This window comes from Frieseomelitta varia, unplaced genomic scaffold, assembly GCF_011392965.1.
Source record: "Frieseomelitta varia isolate USP_RPSP 00005682 unplaced genomic scaffold, Fvar_1.2 scaffold_203, whole genome shotgun sequence".
NCBI classification, from domain to species: domain Eukaryota; kingdom Metazoa; phylum Arthropoda; class Insecta; order Hymenoptera; family Apidae; genus Frieseomelitta; species Frieseomelitta varia.
Window position 1 is genome coordinate 39876 of NW_025109784.1, and position 15942 is coordinate 55817.

The 15942-nt window shown below is 48.3% G+C and overlaps 1 protein-coding gene across 1 annotated transcript in view; it reads right to left on the bottom strand.

Moving 5' to 3' along the window:
* Positions 1–2755: 2755 nt before the first annotated feature.
* Positions 2756–15942, bottom strand: part of LOC122526906 — a 90165-nt gene continuing 76978 nt past the window's right edge. The window contains exons 4-8 of the mRNA XM_043650559.1: positions 3697–3908; positions 3486–3626; positions 3266–3386; positions 2943–3121; positions 2756–2875 (exon numbers count right to left, since the gene is read on the bottom strand). Of these exons, the coding sequence (XP_043506494.1) occupies positions 2756–2875; positions 2943–3121; positions 3266–3386; positions 3486–3626; positions 3697–3908 (773 nt within the window). The remainder of the gene's footprint in view (positions 2876–2942; positions 3122–3265; positions 3387–3485; positions 3627–3696; positions 3909–15942) is intronic.

The following is a 15942-nucleotide window of genomic DNA, read 5'->3' on the forward strand; positions in this document are numbered from 1 at the left end:
AATTTTCTCACTCGTGAAAAAAGACTCATTCGTCTCGTGTTTGTCGAGTCGTAAGGAAAGGTAAACGTGAGATAATTTTATCCGTGACTAGTCAGGCTGCAGGCAATTTTATTTGTCATCGACTTAGTTAAGTGACGACCGTTGTCGTTCAAAGGCGTTGGCATTGATCGTGCAATTACGCGTTGTGACGTGATCGTCTCGTTAACGTCAATTGTCACAGGTAACGAGTATTTCTTGGCTAGGAGACTGGTCGCGTGGCTGGCACGTGCCATGTAATGACAATTTTCCGTCCCTCGTACCGGAAGTCGTTCTATACACGGAATGAGCAACTGCAGCTTGCATTCTAGATGCACCCGCTTTTACGCGCGTACGTTAAGTACGGGGTAAACATCGAACCGTGAACTATCATCATTTCTATACTTGCAATTCAGCGTCAACCTATAATTTTCTAACCGTCTGATGCTTTACAATGTTGCAGTTTTAAAACGAGCAAAAAATTGAATGACATCAATTGATACTGAATTGATAAAGAAATTGCCAGTTTCCGAGGATCTTGGAACGTGCTCTGATTAATTTCAATTCTAAGAATAAATTCTACTTTGACCAATGAAAATATAAATAAATCGTAACAATAAAGAAACTTGAACTTTAGCTTTTCAGTCTCTTCCCTCGTTTCATCTCAAAGATACTTGAAAATCACACGTTTCAGCGAATCGTGTTTCACCCTGTATCCTTCACCAAAGATGTCCATCTGCATACGAGCATCTTTCTCGTGTTTGACACGATAATAATAAGAATCGTTCGTGGTGCCTTTTGCCACCACCGAGCTCTCGTATTCGCTCTCGTCGATCCATTGAAGTCAAGATAGCGTTTATTTACCAATTACAAGATGGCGGCAGGTGGTCCGTCGTAAAAGTTAACTCGTTACATGATACAGTGCCACGTTCCAACAATGCGGGAACAGTGTCATAACGACCGTTGTTTTACCACCGATCGGTTGCCCTTTTCTTGTCTATGCGAGAAATTAACGAGAAATCGGACGCCTTGGGTCAGTCGTTAACTATCTCACCATTGGTAATGTGCTACCAATTTACGAGATCTCTCACAACACCTATCTTACGTGCTCTGCAATGGGATAGAAATGGCTTACTGTTCTCTTGCGCAACTGGGAATCGAGGTCACCGCGTAATAACGCTCGAAGAAAGAAATATGACGACAAATGATCTAACAAACACTTCGGCGTTTCATGATATGCAAAAATCATACAGATCGTCGTCGATCATTGAAAAAACCGCGAGACAACTCAGCGAGCAGGAAGTCCAGCGGAATTCTCGCAGCAAGCCAGTACGATATAGCCTGCTCTCGCGGCTCGGATGTATTTACGACGAAAGATTCGTTCTCGATCAGTGCAGCGTAAAACGCTCGCAAACGGTAAAAGGTAGGTATATACCCTTGCGTGGCTGCATTACGAAAAAAGGTTCGATGACCTATGACGCGGCCACCCCCCGTGCGCACGTACTGCACGGTTGTGCGTTTCAAGGACAAAAGTTGACCTCCTTCGGGGTCTTTTCCTGATTTCTGCTGCTGTCCAAGCCATTTCTCCGGCGTGCCAGCTTAATTTAAAGCCACTCGAAATCCACGTGCGACGAGACGAGACGGCCTTCTTCTCTTTCGCAGGAAAGCCAGCCATCTCCTTCAAACTCGTTCGCTTTTTGCGCCAAGAGTTCTTCGGCGTCTCTCCTACCTCACCGTCTGCTGCTCTCCTCCGCCATGGGATCATTGGCCACCTTGAAAAACTGCCTGACGCGGGACTGTATATCGCGGCTGGCTAATCTAAAAATACTAAAGTCGACCTTTCCCGCGGCAAGAGTGATGGCCCCGGACGACTGCTAAATCAACGGCGAGATTGAGATGCAAATGCAACCTCAGCCTTCTCTCTCCTCTTCGTTCGCCAGCCGTCACCGTGCGAAAGAGCGACAAAGGAGGGAGAGAAAGTTTACGAGAGAAAGAGACCAGGCCAGCGATCCCGCCGCTCCAAGTTACGTCGCTGGAAGCTTTGTCGCCGATCGAAACCGGGGTTGAAAGCCCCCGCAATTCGTACAATTAACACTCGCAACGTCTTCGTTGATAGGCTATTGATAAGAATGGCCAATCGCGCGCGCGAAACGCGAAATTTTGACGCCGATAATTCAATCCCATCGGGGATCGTCGTACACGCCACGCCGCCCTCGACTCGCTCGACTCGTCCCTTTTCTCTTTCTCCTTCCTCCTCGGCTTTCGTAGGGACGCTGACGCGTCCGCGATGGGCGAAATAACTTTATTGAATTTTGCGCGGTTCGCCGATCTCGCAATAATTCATGCGCGATGCGCTTGCTTGCGGAGAGTCGCCGGCAAACGCGCGCCCGCTCGGACCCGCCTCGTATCGCGGCACACGATCTGCCTTGGGTGAACCACGATGAAGCGTGCCGCAGCGTGGCGCAGGCTTACGTACAAGCGCGCACGCGCGCCTCTCTGCTTCGGCTCCCTCCTCCGCCGCGGAAATAAGTATAAATCATGCGGCTATATCTGCGGCTGTGTTCGCGTCGGTGTCATCGGCGTCGTGGCCCTCGATCCCTGTCTCGTGGAAATTGAAGAGAAGCTTTTCGCACGCAGCTGAAAGAGATTTCATCAGAGATCGGCTATCATCCGAAGATTGGAAAATTAACGTTTCCTAAAGTTACGCAAGGAGAAGCTGTTCGCGAAAGAAGCGAAGAATTTATTCAGGACTGTTTTGACTTTTGACTCTCGTTGACTGATTGACGAACTCGGTGACGGGCAACTCGTTCATGTTCCTTTCCACTACGGGCAGCCATTTGCACTCCATTCCCGTGATCGACTGAATCGAACGAATCGTAAGTTTCGTCGTATTCGACGTTGGCAATCGCGATTCAATGGAAACTAACAGTTTCGTACACGCTGCCGTTCTTGTCCATCTTGCAAATTTCGTATTTGAACAGGATGGTGTTCGATTTCCCACCGACGTAGAACACTCTCTCGCGGTTGTTTCTCGTCACGTGGATGTCGAACTCGCTCGCGACGAACACTCCGGTGATCAGACCGAACCAATCCGCCGTTGCGAGGTCTGAAACGTAGAGATCGTGCATCTAAATGCTGTTTCGGCGACGCTCGTGATTCCACCGCCATTATCTATAATTCCGTTGATACGGAGAAAGTTCGATCCGCGTTTATTTCATTCGTACGAAGGCGCTGTTCCGTGGCGTCGTACCTTCGTGGGTCGAGCGATCTATGGTCACCTCTCCCTCGATCGACAGGTCCGGCGCCTTGTCCAGGAAATGGCAATCGAAAGCTCTGAACACCAACTCCTGTTTGCCACCCTCGAGTATCACCTTCGTGACGATTGTGACACGTTTTTTTTTTTTTTTTTGCATGAAATTTAGAAATTCCTTCACTCGCCAGGAAAAGAAGGAGAAACGAGATTTAATTACCCGAAAATTCCTATTATCCTTGGTAGTCTTGATCGTTGGAAGATCTTTATCCAGCCACCTGGCGTTGCTTTTCTCGTGCACGAGAAAGTCGCGAATGGGACCGAGCAGTTTCAATTGCGGAGCGACGCAGAAGCATTGCACCTGCAACGTGTCGAACGCGAAACGATTAGACGAATGCTATCTTCGTCACGCGTGTCTTCGTTAAATTTACGTGAGAAGATTGTCGAACGAAGATGTGACCGATCTGATAGACCTTCGTATCGATGACATAGGGAACGGCCTCGTATCCTGACCCAACGATGTGCTCGACAACGAAAGGTTTCAGGATGCACCAACTCTTTGCTATATTCAAATCCTTGGGAATGTGCAATCTATGACTTCTCCTCAGCAAATGAGCCTGTCTTTCTCTGGACATTTCGAGACCTACGAGTGAAAAATCATGTCGAGAGGTTATCCAGAATGTTTCATTTCATTTCGATCAGATTGCCGTAATCGCTCGACTTCACGCTGTCTACACTATATCGCGCAACGTTTTCACCTCGATGCTCGTCAGGTTACGTTCCAAAACATCGAACCGAAACGTTCCTCCGATGGAAAGTTGTCCAAGAATTCGACCGCGCTACGAAATCGGTTCCTAAATCGAATCAAGCAATATTGGGGGAAGCGATCGATCACTCGACTTGTCCTTTTGGTCGGCGCGAATGAGTACATACGTCGGCCCGGCCATTTGTAATCATTAGCGCCATGGTGCCGTTGACACAAGCGTCTTATTATATTTTCATGTTGTCATTTCGTTCGTTTGCTTTCTGTTTTCCCGCCCCTCTGCACCTCCTTCTTTTTTTCCCTCACCTCGAGGACTTTGCCGCCTTTGATGGAGTAGACGCACGCCACATTTGCCATTGTCGCCAACGATGATGAACCTAATTGAGTCAAAGCCAAGTCCAAGAGTCGCATTGACCTTCGGAATCTTAATTAGCCTCCCTTTCCTTTCAGCTTTGCGTCACGTAGACACGAAGAGGGGGGGGGGGGGCAAGGTTGGAAAATAATGGAAAAACAATTAAATATAAAGTGCGCCGTATTTGAAATGGAATTTTAATAATCGATAATAGAGGGTTTCGAGCGCGAGTAATATTTTGTCCAAGCCCCAAGTTACCAACCCTAATTTCTCATTTTCTCCCAATCCCAAGAGCAGACGAGCGCGGTGATGAATATCTCGACGCGGTTCTGTTATGCTTCGCGCGTTCGTCTGTTAAGCAGAGCGGCGATTAGCCCAGTTTAACGCAACTTTTCAGCTTCGCAGAAATCACGACCGGCCCCCGGTAATTATATCGCGTTCGTGGGCAAACACGCGAAAACACCGATCATCTTGTAATATCGCGAGGCCGAGTTAGCGGTAATTCCAGAGGATGCTGCAACCGTACGACTCGCGCGTTAAAGAGTGCGGCAGAGCGTGTACGATAGTAAAGTAACCTACAGTATTGTAACTACGGGGGAATATTTAATTCCACGGAATGCGATAAACCGGCTAATATGTGAATCTACGGGCCACAGGCGCGAGGATGAAGTGAGCGTCGCGATCCACCGTTTCAGACCGTTTTAAATTTACGCGCGCCACGGAGCTAGAATCGAAATAATTGAAAGAATTGAGAGGATCGCAACCGCGCTGGACAGAATTTGCCTTTTCCCACGAAATTTCACCCGAGATACGAGCATTGTTAATGCACGCTGTTTGTAATTTAACTACTGGCAGTTGTAATCTCTTACTCTGTTAGTTCGGTAAGTTTACGCCAGAGAAGACAGCCGAAGATTGTTCTTTTATTCGATTCTAGAACTCGATCGGTGTGATTTTTCCATCCTGTGTATAATTTTCAAAGCACCTAGCTACCTCGATCTTTGCGAAACTCTATCGTAACGCGTGGATTCGCAAGGCGATCGGTTCTAAAATGTTACTCTCCTTGTCGAATCGTCCGCGTTAAGACGAAGGTGCAGGCAAACGCGACACCGTTACACGGTAGCATCGACACGGGACCCGGTCGGCGTCTTAAATTTCCAGGCTAGCAAATTGAAACGAGCCCGGTCCGCATCGCGATATTGCTTATGGTACAAATTTAATAAGGCGCCCGCTGGGACCTCCAGTTACTATGCTAATGTCCAGCGTTCGAGCGTGCTCTCCTCCACCTGACTCGGCCGAAAGCTACGTGCCACGCGGAGGAAAAGAGACGCGCGAGAAGGTTGGAGAAAGGAGGGCAAGAAGATTGGAGCGGGAAAGAAAAGGAAAAACGCGAGGGAAAAGGAAAGGCCCGAACGGAGAAACTCCGACAAAAATGACAACGAAGATGAGAGTCTCTCCGAAGAGAGGGACTCGTAACTCGTAACGTTATGGCACTGCGCGAGAGAGGGGGACAAGCTTTAAGGGGACAACCCGTGGCTGAGTTTTTAGTGCCAAATTGGTTATGCGGACGCTTTACGACACGGTTCGCCGACATTAGCCGGATGAATTACATAAATTATTCTTAGCGTTGCCACGGTGCGGCGACGACTGTGACGAAAAAGTCGCTGGAAAAAAGGGCACTCGCTCGCCAACGACTGCGATTTTTGCGCGACTTGTTTGGGCCCTTAAACTGGGAATGGATAATTTATCGCGCCATCAAATCAGGGGATCTAGGCCTAATCCGTCCGAGTTGAACTGCGTTAAATTTTCATATTAAACTTAACGAACAACCTAAGCGACGTCAACAGAAGGACAAGGAAGAGGTCGATGAATTTCTGGAAATGTTGGCGATCGTATAAAACCGCGAGAAGGCCGCGGGTCCCGCGAGCTTGAGAGGGGGACAGTGTCTACGCGTCGCATGAGGTCCGATCTCATCCCCGTCGTTTTATCATCCCGCGGAGTCTTGCGAGGTACCTACCGCATGGCTCCGCTTGGCTCGTCGCGTCTCGTCTCGTCTCGTCTCGTCTCGTCTCGATAGGCGCGTCTCAACGGGCAGCGCTGTGGTAATCTCGCATGTCCCTCGTGCTTCGTTCACTCCAAATAAGACGAGACTAAAGACGGATAAAGAGAGAGAGGGAGGGAGGGAGTCAACGAAGGAACGGAGAAAGAGTCACAGTCGAGGGAGGAAGAATCGAGCAGGGACATTTTTATCAGTCGTCGCTTGAATCCTCTGCGGGAGGTCTCGCGTATGCACGTGCATGCACGTGTACTCGGTCACTACGCGAACCCACAACCAGGTGGATTTCGATGGCTGATGGATGGGCTGGAAAATCCATGAAAATTCTACCCGCTGTCTCTTCCTTTTACAGACATCTCCGCTGGTTCTTTCTTCTGCTGAATACAGTTGGATACTGAAACGTAGCAGAGGCCATATTATGCAGTCTCGCGATTCCTCATTGCGAGAGTAAAGCTTTCTTTCCTCCGCAAAGCGACTACTATCAAAGTCACGAAAGTCGGCAAAAGAAGTTGAAACCACGAATTTGTTCATTAATCCAATTTCGAGGTGCAAGACGTGAGTTTCGTGAATAGAAAACGAAGCTTATGTGCAGCGTGATGACAAAGCTTTGTCAGCCCCGAAGAGATGAAACAATTTTAAAGTCGGAGTTGGACAGTCCGATTTGGAAGCGGGACGAGCTGGGATTTGAACGGCGAAAGATTTAACGCCGCGCTGCTCGAGGACGTGTCCTCGAGAGTCTCCTCCTATTTCCGTTCGGACCGCGGCGATATACACACGACGAGCGCGGCGAACGTGCCGGTTCAGAAAGGAATTAGCATATGGCTGGAATCGAACGTGGTACCCCCGATGTCTCCATCGTTCGTGAAATGGATACTCCGTTGCATCGCGTTCTCCTTTCAGGATTGGTTTATACCCGTGCAAGACTTACAGCCGGGTCGTGGCTCAATCGCCGTGGAGAAGAGCCAGAGTACGGGCTGCTGGCCGCGCGTGTGGGTGTTTACGCGGATGTTATTGACTCCGTCTTGCGTTTTGTCGTTCCGTTCCATGAAACCTCCGGGAAAGTTGTTACTTCGTGTCTAACTCGATCCTCGGCTAATCGGAGATTGCAAAGTTTCTATCTTCTTATTTTGCAAAAATCTGTAAACGTGTTGCAGAGATGTTGAAAAAAAAAGAAGGGAGAAAACTACGTTATACGTAAAACTATGGCTCGTCTCGTTAAAAAAAAAAAAAAAGGGATTCGGTATTCAGTAGCATGATCGTGTGAAAAGTTACGGGACCGCTGGCAACGCTAGCTTCCAAATAAAGACCGTAAATAGGCGTTCGGCGATCGATGTGATCGTTCCATTACAGCGATCGATGCCGGAGGTGTGTAATAAAGCGATACGATCGTCGTAACCCTGGGTGAACACCTCGGAACAACTCAGACTTGTGCCTCCTCGGAGAGAAACCAGCCGCTAGATTTAATAGAGCAAATCGTTCCCCTGCTTTCGACCAATTATCCTCTTCCTCGGACATATCCTCCGCTACTCTACCTTCGCTTAACCGCAGAGGCTTGGTACTCCAGGGACCGTTTTTCTCTCTCTCTCTCTCTCTCTCTCTCTCTCTCTCTCTCTCTCTTTCTCTCTCGAGAAGCAGACAGCATCCCAGATCCCACCCACTAGCGTAAAGTCCAATTAGAGTCGACCGGCCGTTCGAGATAATTGGCAAACACTTGCGCGACCACGTAACTCAACAGCGCTTTCCTCCTTCTCCTCTTCTTCGTTGGCGATCCGGTGCCACGATCGCTCAGACTCGGTCTTTCCAGAGTACGACTTTCGCCAGTTGCCTCGACGAGACTACGCAAAAACGCTGATTGCGTTTCACGAAAATAACGCTCCGTTCTGTTATTTTTCTTACTTTCGAACGGTCCGCGTTTACACATTGCAAACGGACACGTACGGTCCATCTTCCGTTCCTCAACGACGTAACACTTTAAATTTACTCGCGGTCGTAGGTATCACGTGTGCCTTCGATCCACACAGTATACACCTACCTCCAAATCGATCAGTCGACACGACAATCCCCATTTTCATCGATCCGTGCAAGAGTCGGCAATTTTACGGTTCGCGAGAGATGCATAAAGTTGAACGGCGGGCAGGATGGAAGGAAAGGGTAGCCTTCTGTTCCCCCTCGTCGTCGTCGTCGTAAGCGGTTTCTCGGTTCCTCTCGTCTCGCGAGCTTGCTGTGTACGCGCGCGTGTAACGAGATCGCGACGGCGTGCCGAACGGGAGACGTATGGGAAGGTTGGTAACTGAGTATACCGCTGCATAGTCGAACCGATCCTTCGCTTGTTTTTGTTCCGACTGACTTATCGATATTGGCACGTTGTTATGTTACGAACGTGTACGTAACTACTCCGCGAAGGGGGGCAGCGGGGACAGGGGACAAGAAAGAAGAGAAAAGAGAGACACCGGCAAAAAAGGGGGGGGGGGGAGAAGAAGAAGAGCGACGGAAGAATTGTGGAGAACGAAACCGTGCACAGAGGCAGAGGACTCGAAGAGTCATCGAGCTCGGGTTAAATTATTGCCAAGCGGTGGATAGAACTTTGATCGGCGAGACGCGTGGCGCGTGCCTCGGCGCGTGTTCAAATTTCTGACTATGATACAGCACGTGCATACGCGCGTCACGTTGAGAGAAAGTAATTTTAATGTTACTTGACGAAAAACAAAAAATACTGATTTTTTTTCGTTCGTTCGAAGCTATGTTGCAAACCTGGTAAAATCTCGAATCCCGTTGCTTTTCCCGGATACGGCGAAACGATAAGAGACAATGTGTGTTTGTACGACGGAACGATGAAGGCATAACTCATCGTTTGTCGTGATTTTTTAGCCCGGTGAGGGAAACAAGCTGAACCAGAGAATGAGAAAAAAGAAACGGTATACGTCTTATAGGAGGATAATCACGATACGTACGCTAATATGGAAGCGAGTACGTTGTTGAGACGTGTTTGCCTCTATCAAGAGTATATTATTACCGCTCCACCGAGCGATTGTAATGGCCGGCGGGAGTGAAAGAATAGTTACATGACAGTCGAGAGAAGCTACTCCCTTGTCTTCAGTGGGGGCCGATACGCCACTTCCGCCGGCGTCGGAGAAAGGAGTATCGGGGCACCGTTTGAGAAAACCGAACGAACGAACGAACGAACGAACGAACGAACGAACGAACGAACGAACGTTCCTTTCATGCGGCTCGAGTTAAGCGAAAGTTATTGCCGAGTAGACGCGTTGTAATAGAGACAAGTGAATAATGGTTGATTCCTAGCCAAGTTGATTCGCGCCTCGTTCTCGAATGGTAAATTGCACGCCCGCTAATTGCACGCAGCGGAACAATCCGTTTCCTCTCCGTTTTTCCATCGCGTGCGAAAAGGACTCTTCGTCACTGACTGAAAGAAACAGCGCGTGTCCGATCAGCGAGGAAGACGTGATCCAGAGAAACTGGTTCCGAGATAAACGTAACTATGTAAATTTCGGCGGGACACGTGTATTAACGCTACATTTGCCAGAGGGGAGCAATAAATCCTTTTGTTCCCCCCCGACTGGCAACGGCGAAAGAGGACGGAGCCGTAGAGTCCACCTTTCTCACGTGTCCTCTCGTCTCGTTTTATTTCGTTCGATTTCTTTTCACGAACAGCGCTGCATTTAACGGTGTATCGACCTACTCGCGGTCAAAAGTGCGAAGAGCTAACGTACTTGAGGTACAGCGTGAAACAAACGTAACAGCGAAAGCCTCTTTCAATTATCGATTGGATTTTTACTCTTGAGATCACCTGTTGTTGCTGTTGCCGTTGGGAAGAATTAAATTGAAAGATAATAGCTAGTGAAGAAAAGAGAGACAGAGGAGAGGAGGAAGGACAGTGGGATCGCGCGCGAGTAAATCGCATTGCGCAAGAAAACGGTAACCGCATGTGATCGCTTTTAATTATTTAAGTCCCGGATCCTGCGGCTCGATTCCACCTTCCTCGTTTTCTTGCCACGGCCTTGCTCAACCCTCTCCTCTTCTAATTATTACCGGTGGCACGGTGCTCCTTACATGCTACCCGGTAAACACAGACCTCCGGCCACAACCTGCTGGCCACGAGGTTATTTATTTCTCTTAATCGACCATCGCGTTTCCTCTGTGTTTCAAGTATCGTCGAGTATCGAGACGACAACCAGAGGAACGAATAGTTTATTCATTCTCCAATTAGGATGAATATTACAAGAAGCTTGTGACAAGAAGAAAGACAAAAAGAATAAAAAGAAGAATACGAGTTCAGAGTTAAAAATTGAAAACTCTTCGTCTTCTCGGAAGGAGGCGAAGCAGAAAGAAGATCTCCAGTGGAAAGTCGAAAGCGAAACAGTAGGGCACGGTTCCCAAAAATATCGCGCGGTCGCGTTAGACTCGCGAGAAACAGGTTCCACGTTCGCTTTTCGTCAGCGGCAAAGTCAATACACGCAAGGCCGTCTAGACCCAGGACGATGATTCTTGCTCGAACCGTGCATTTCAACCCACCTCCCACTTTTTTGTGCTCCTTCTCTTCATCTGACACGAGAATAGATTAATACGTCCGTGCAAATCGAGCGTGAAGAATCCGTGCACGCTCGGTTCGTACGTTGCAGGATCAATAAATCAATAATGGAGTGCCAAATGCCGAACGAATTAGGACAAGTTGCCTCGGCGTGAGAGCAAACAGCGTCAGGGGTTTTCCAAACCTGGACGACACACTGTCAGATTCGCACTTTCGCCGAATTTTCACGACACGTGAGACGAACGACGTGAGCGAGCGCGTTCGAGGCTCAAGCGGATCGATTAGCGCCTTGTTTAGAGACGATGTACGTAATGTAATCCCGATCGTGCCGGCGAATGTCTGTATTTTGTGTTTTAAACGAGCTTAAATTGCACGTTTGAAATGTAATACGGACGCGTTGGGTACGGAGCTCGGTTGAGCAATCCCTGTCGCGTAAATCGTATCAATTCAGTTACAGACGGCGATAAAACGGGTTGATCTTGTTGTTTTTAACGCGTTTCTAACCCCGATCGAATAAAACGTGGTTATTAAATCTTTGAAATAAATCGCACGGGATTATACGGGATTATTACGCGACACCCTTCGTCTACTTTTGCTCTCTCGAGCAAAAGAGCCAAGTCGTCGGAGTCCATTCCGAGGGTTAAATCGAAGATAAGAATGTCGAGCATTTAGTTGATCATTTATTGCGAGGCAAACACGGCCGGTAGGGTGGACACGACACGCAGACAGACTCCAGAAAGGGACTCTAGAATGTGGGGGAGGAGAGAAGAAGTCAGATATGAAGAAGAAGAAGAAGAAGAAGAGGAGGAAGAAAAAGAAGAAGAGGAGAAGGAAGGAGGAAAAGGAGGTGGAGGAGAAATAAAATGGTTAGGAAGGCAGTGGAGGCGGAGGAAAGAAAGGAAAAAGAGCAGACCAAGTAGGAAGAGGAGACTAAGAGGAACGGAACGGAGCGAGAGAAAAAGAGACGCTGATGGGATTATAAGTAATGCGCCGCAGCACGTGGCCCCGGTGAGCCCACCTCCAGGTTGTCAAACCTGTTTCTTCCTATGTGCCATCGTCTCGAAGGCGAAGGTGCAGCGTGAGCGCGGGTGCCGCGCGTACCACGAAATCCTATCGACCGATTTCAACGTTCGTGTCTCACAAAATAGACATCTCGCGTACACCTTTCGTAACGCCAGCCAGAAATTCATCTCCGATTCGAATAGAAAAGTTCCCAAACGTCGATCCCCAAGAAAGAAAAAGAGAGAGAGAGAGAGAAAGAGTGAGAGGGATTCACGAGTAGCAGACATTTTCGCGGCGATTGTTTGGCAACGCAGAGGCGTTACTACCTCGTCAAGAGTGAGATCCACTGTCGAAATACCCGGAGGAGCAAGTAGCAACCATTAGGCGACCAACCTGTGCCTTAATGGAAAAATTGAAGATAACCACCAGCCTGCCACTCGACCACTCAACTGATTCGCCTGCCCTGCTATGAGAGGCGTTTTCGTCGATTACGTCAACAAACTGACCCCGATCGTTCCGTCTCGGCTCGCTGGGCCTAAATCATTTCCCCGGCAATCTGCCACGATATCTCCACTCCTTTCGTTTCCTTCGTTTCCCTTGTCCCGCTGGATGAAACAGACGGGAAGGAAAAGGAGAGAAAAGGTCGCGGTTTCCCGCGATCGTTAACACGCGCAGACGCAGGCGTGAATAGATCGTAACCTTAATCATAATTCTTCCCGATCTGCACGTTTCCAGGTTTAAACATTTCCAGCAATTAGCCCGCAATTTCTGCTAACGTGCTTGTTATTACGTGCATCGGCCAGCCCCCTTTAGCCAGGTAATTACACATCAGCATTCGAAACGCGCCAAAGATTCGTGTTCTGCCGCGTTAACCGGTATCCGCCGTTGATCATTCGTTCCTATGTCAAATATGTGGCTGCTCGGTTCGCGACCTGCCTTTCAAGTCGTTATAATTGAATCAGTTTCACGCGGCCGCGCAAAAGCAGCCGAGCGCGTTTCTGTTTGCAATAGATGCCGATTATTATCTGCGCCAAGTACACGCGTCGATTTCAAAGTATAAATTTCTCGGACAGTTTCATTTGTAAGAGTTCTTTCACAATCACAACGCACAATCAGAATCCGAGAGTAGAAGAATCGACGCGAGACGGCTCTCTAATTTTCCCTCATATATTGGAGTAAAAGTAAATAATATCGATCGCGCATGTACAAGAAATCGCTGGCAATCGTTGTTGTATCGATCGTCCTGCCGTTGGTCGCCGGTCACCGGCGCCGATTTCTCCGCAGGTGTTCCGATCCGTGGCTGATCGTCGATATTCTTTTTCAGGAAGATCGATGGATCACGACTTATATCACGGCTACACCTCGGGTCGGTACATTGTTACTCGCATTAAAACCTCTTCATCCAAACTTTCCCTTTTTTTTTTTCTTTTTTCTTTTCCTCTCCCGTTCCATAATATTAATGCACAATTTAATCTGTCCTCTCTTCTGAACATCGATACCAGCGTTACGTTCAATTGTATCCCGTACGCTTCTGTGTCCAAAAATTTCCGGTGTAACTTTGCAAGTTCGCCCGACAGATGGAAAAATCGTCCGTTGAAACTGTCGTTGAACGCGAGACAGACAAAAGTCTGCAAGATTTCGACATCGAGGAAATTTCGTGTACGAGTGACGAGAAGATCGAAACTTCGCGCTTCGTCGAAAGCCGGAGGATTAGCGATGAAACGGCGTTACGAAAAGCAGTGTAGACGAGCCGTGGAAGATTAACGCCATTTGCGAACGCGCGTGAAAGCGGCTGTTCGGGGCACAGGTGGCGAAACGATCGCTTTTACGTCGAGCCATTAAAATCGGACTCGATCGTGCCGCATAATGGGATCGATTTGTACCAGCCAGCAGGTAAGCAGAAATCCACTTACGCCGAGGACCGACTTTTCAGTTCGCGAAACCTGTCGTGCGTGTTTCCTCGCAGATAAATTGGCGATAAACGAGATTCGCGTCGCGTCGTCGTTGTCCCTAATCGCGAAACTGTGACTGACTTTCGGGGTTGACGTATATTCTCTAAATCTAAAATACTGCAGCTCTTTTTCTGTTACAGGGTGACTGTTAATCTTTATGTCAGATGTACATATACGTATATATGCGTGCTTGAGCTTAACGACACCCTAGTGACTAAATTAGGCATTCATGATTGTAACAGTCTTCTGTCTCTGAACAGAAGCAATACAACAGCAAACACGTGTGTCGCTATTATATAAAATAAAACACCTCTAAAAGGTAAAACCCACTGCTGTATTTACACCGTCTAAAATCATCATTTCCGAACAAATATCATATTTCTGACTGCTGTTGCTCGTAAATTCTACAATCCTTCAAAATCCTCCAACTATTATTATTTCCGCGACAAGAAAGTTTCAATGGTATCGACAGCAGCAGTGATTCGCGAAATTGCGCCGAATGCAGTTGGCGAGGAACGGTGGAAGGCATTGTGGAAGGTTAAAGGGGGTTGGGTCAGATGCATGGGTGTATCATTACTAGGCTGACCCCTCCCGCGATTGATCTTTCAGAATCTGGAGCAGACCGTTTCACATGTGAAAGGATACCGGTTGTGTCAACGCGTAATTATTGTCTGCGCTCGCGGATCGGGTCGCAGCTCGCGGAACGGACAATAGTTACGCCGTAAACGCGCGCTGGTACCCGAGTGAAACGTCTTGTAGGACACCAAAGCCGGTCACGAAACGAAGTTTAGAACAGAAACCGCGCCGCTGCCTGCGGCTTCCTCCAGACCTTGCCTCGATATATATATACTGGGAAGACGGAATTCCACTGGCAATCAGCTTATTTCCCACCATCGACAGAGTTTTTCATTGGAACAAGAAATTTCCCAACAATCGAGACAAGTTGAGTTCGGCAAAGTGACGATGGCCAAATCGTCGCGGAGTAACGTGTACGTTCAAACGAAGGAGGGAACGCTCGTGTGCCATAAAGAACTTTTCTATTAGCCTGGCATGATTCGCGGACACGAAGGGAGTAACTGTCGACAGTCGCTACTCGGTAATGCCAACAGAAATTACTGCTATTAGCGATTGTAACGTTGCAAACGGGCAACGACGAAAAGGCCGAACGTCTTAACGAAAGGCTTAACGATACGTTCTCGCTAGATGTGAAAACAAATCTATAATTTTCACCGTTGAAAAAGCGTCTCGCGTGTCGACTGGAGACAACAACAACAGCACACTGGGCCCTGATCGACTCGGGTAATTTTACATAAACGCAATTATCCTTTTACCGCTGTAATTGCTCTCGTAACGAAGAGATACGAGCAGCCGCCTCTTCTTGGTCGAGTCTACTACCGAATGTATCTCGAGTCCGATCGAGATCGTAGCGAAACGATGGCACGCGGTGATCGATCGCGTTTTGCATGGCTCAATCGCGACTGTCTGCACTAAAATCGCGTCCCGGATTACGTTAGCCGGAGGCTACGGGGTTCATGCTGAATTTTAATTCACAACTGGCAGAGGGTGTAATTAGAGAGTAGCGGCGGGACTTGGGCAATTGTTTCCAAATGAAATCGCGAGTCGTGATCCCGCCACACGGTTCCGTGAAAGAAAACACGCGGCAAAAGAAAGAGATATGCAATGCTTGTCGATCCTAATGCCCCGCGGCTTGTGGAAACGCGTCATATTTAGCCAACCGACTGAAAAAGAAAAAAAAAAAAAAAAATAGGAGCGAGAGGATAGAGTTATGGATACTGAATCGATTTCGTGGAACTGCGACTGGAAATTTCCCTCTGCAAGCGCAGGATCTTTACAGGACGATTACAAAACCTACGCACGTGCGACGTATACACACGCGAGCTGAACTGCCGCGCGGAGTTCAACCTTCGAGACCCGGAGTCGAGCACCGATGTCGACGTAACGATTTGACCGGTTCTAGTCGTTAATCAGCTGGGATAGCCTGGTGGTGG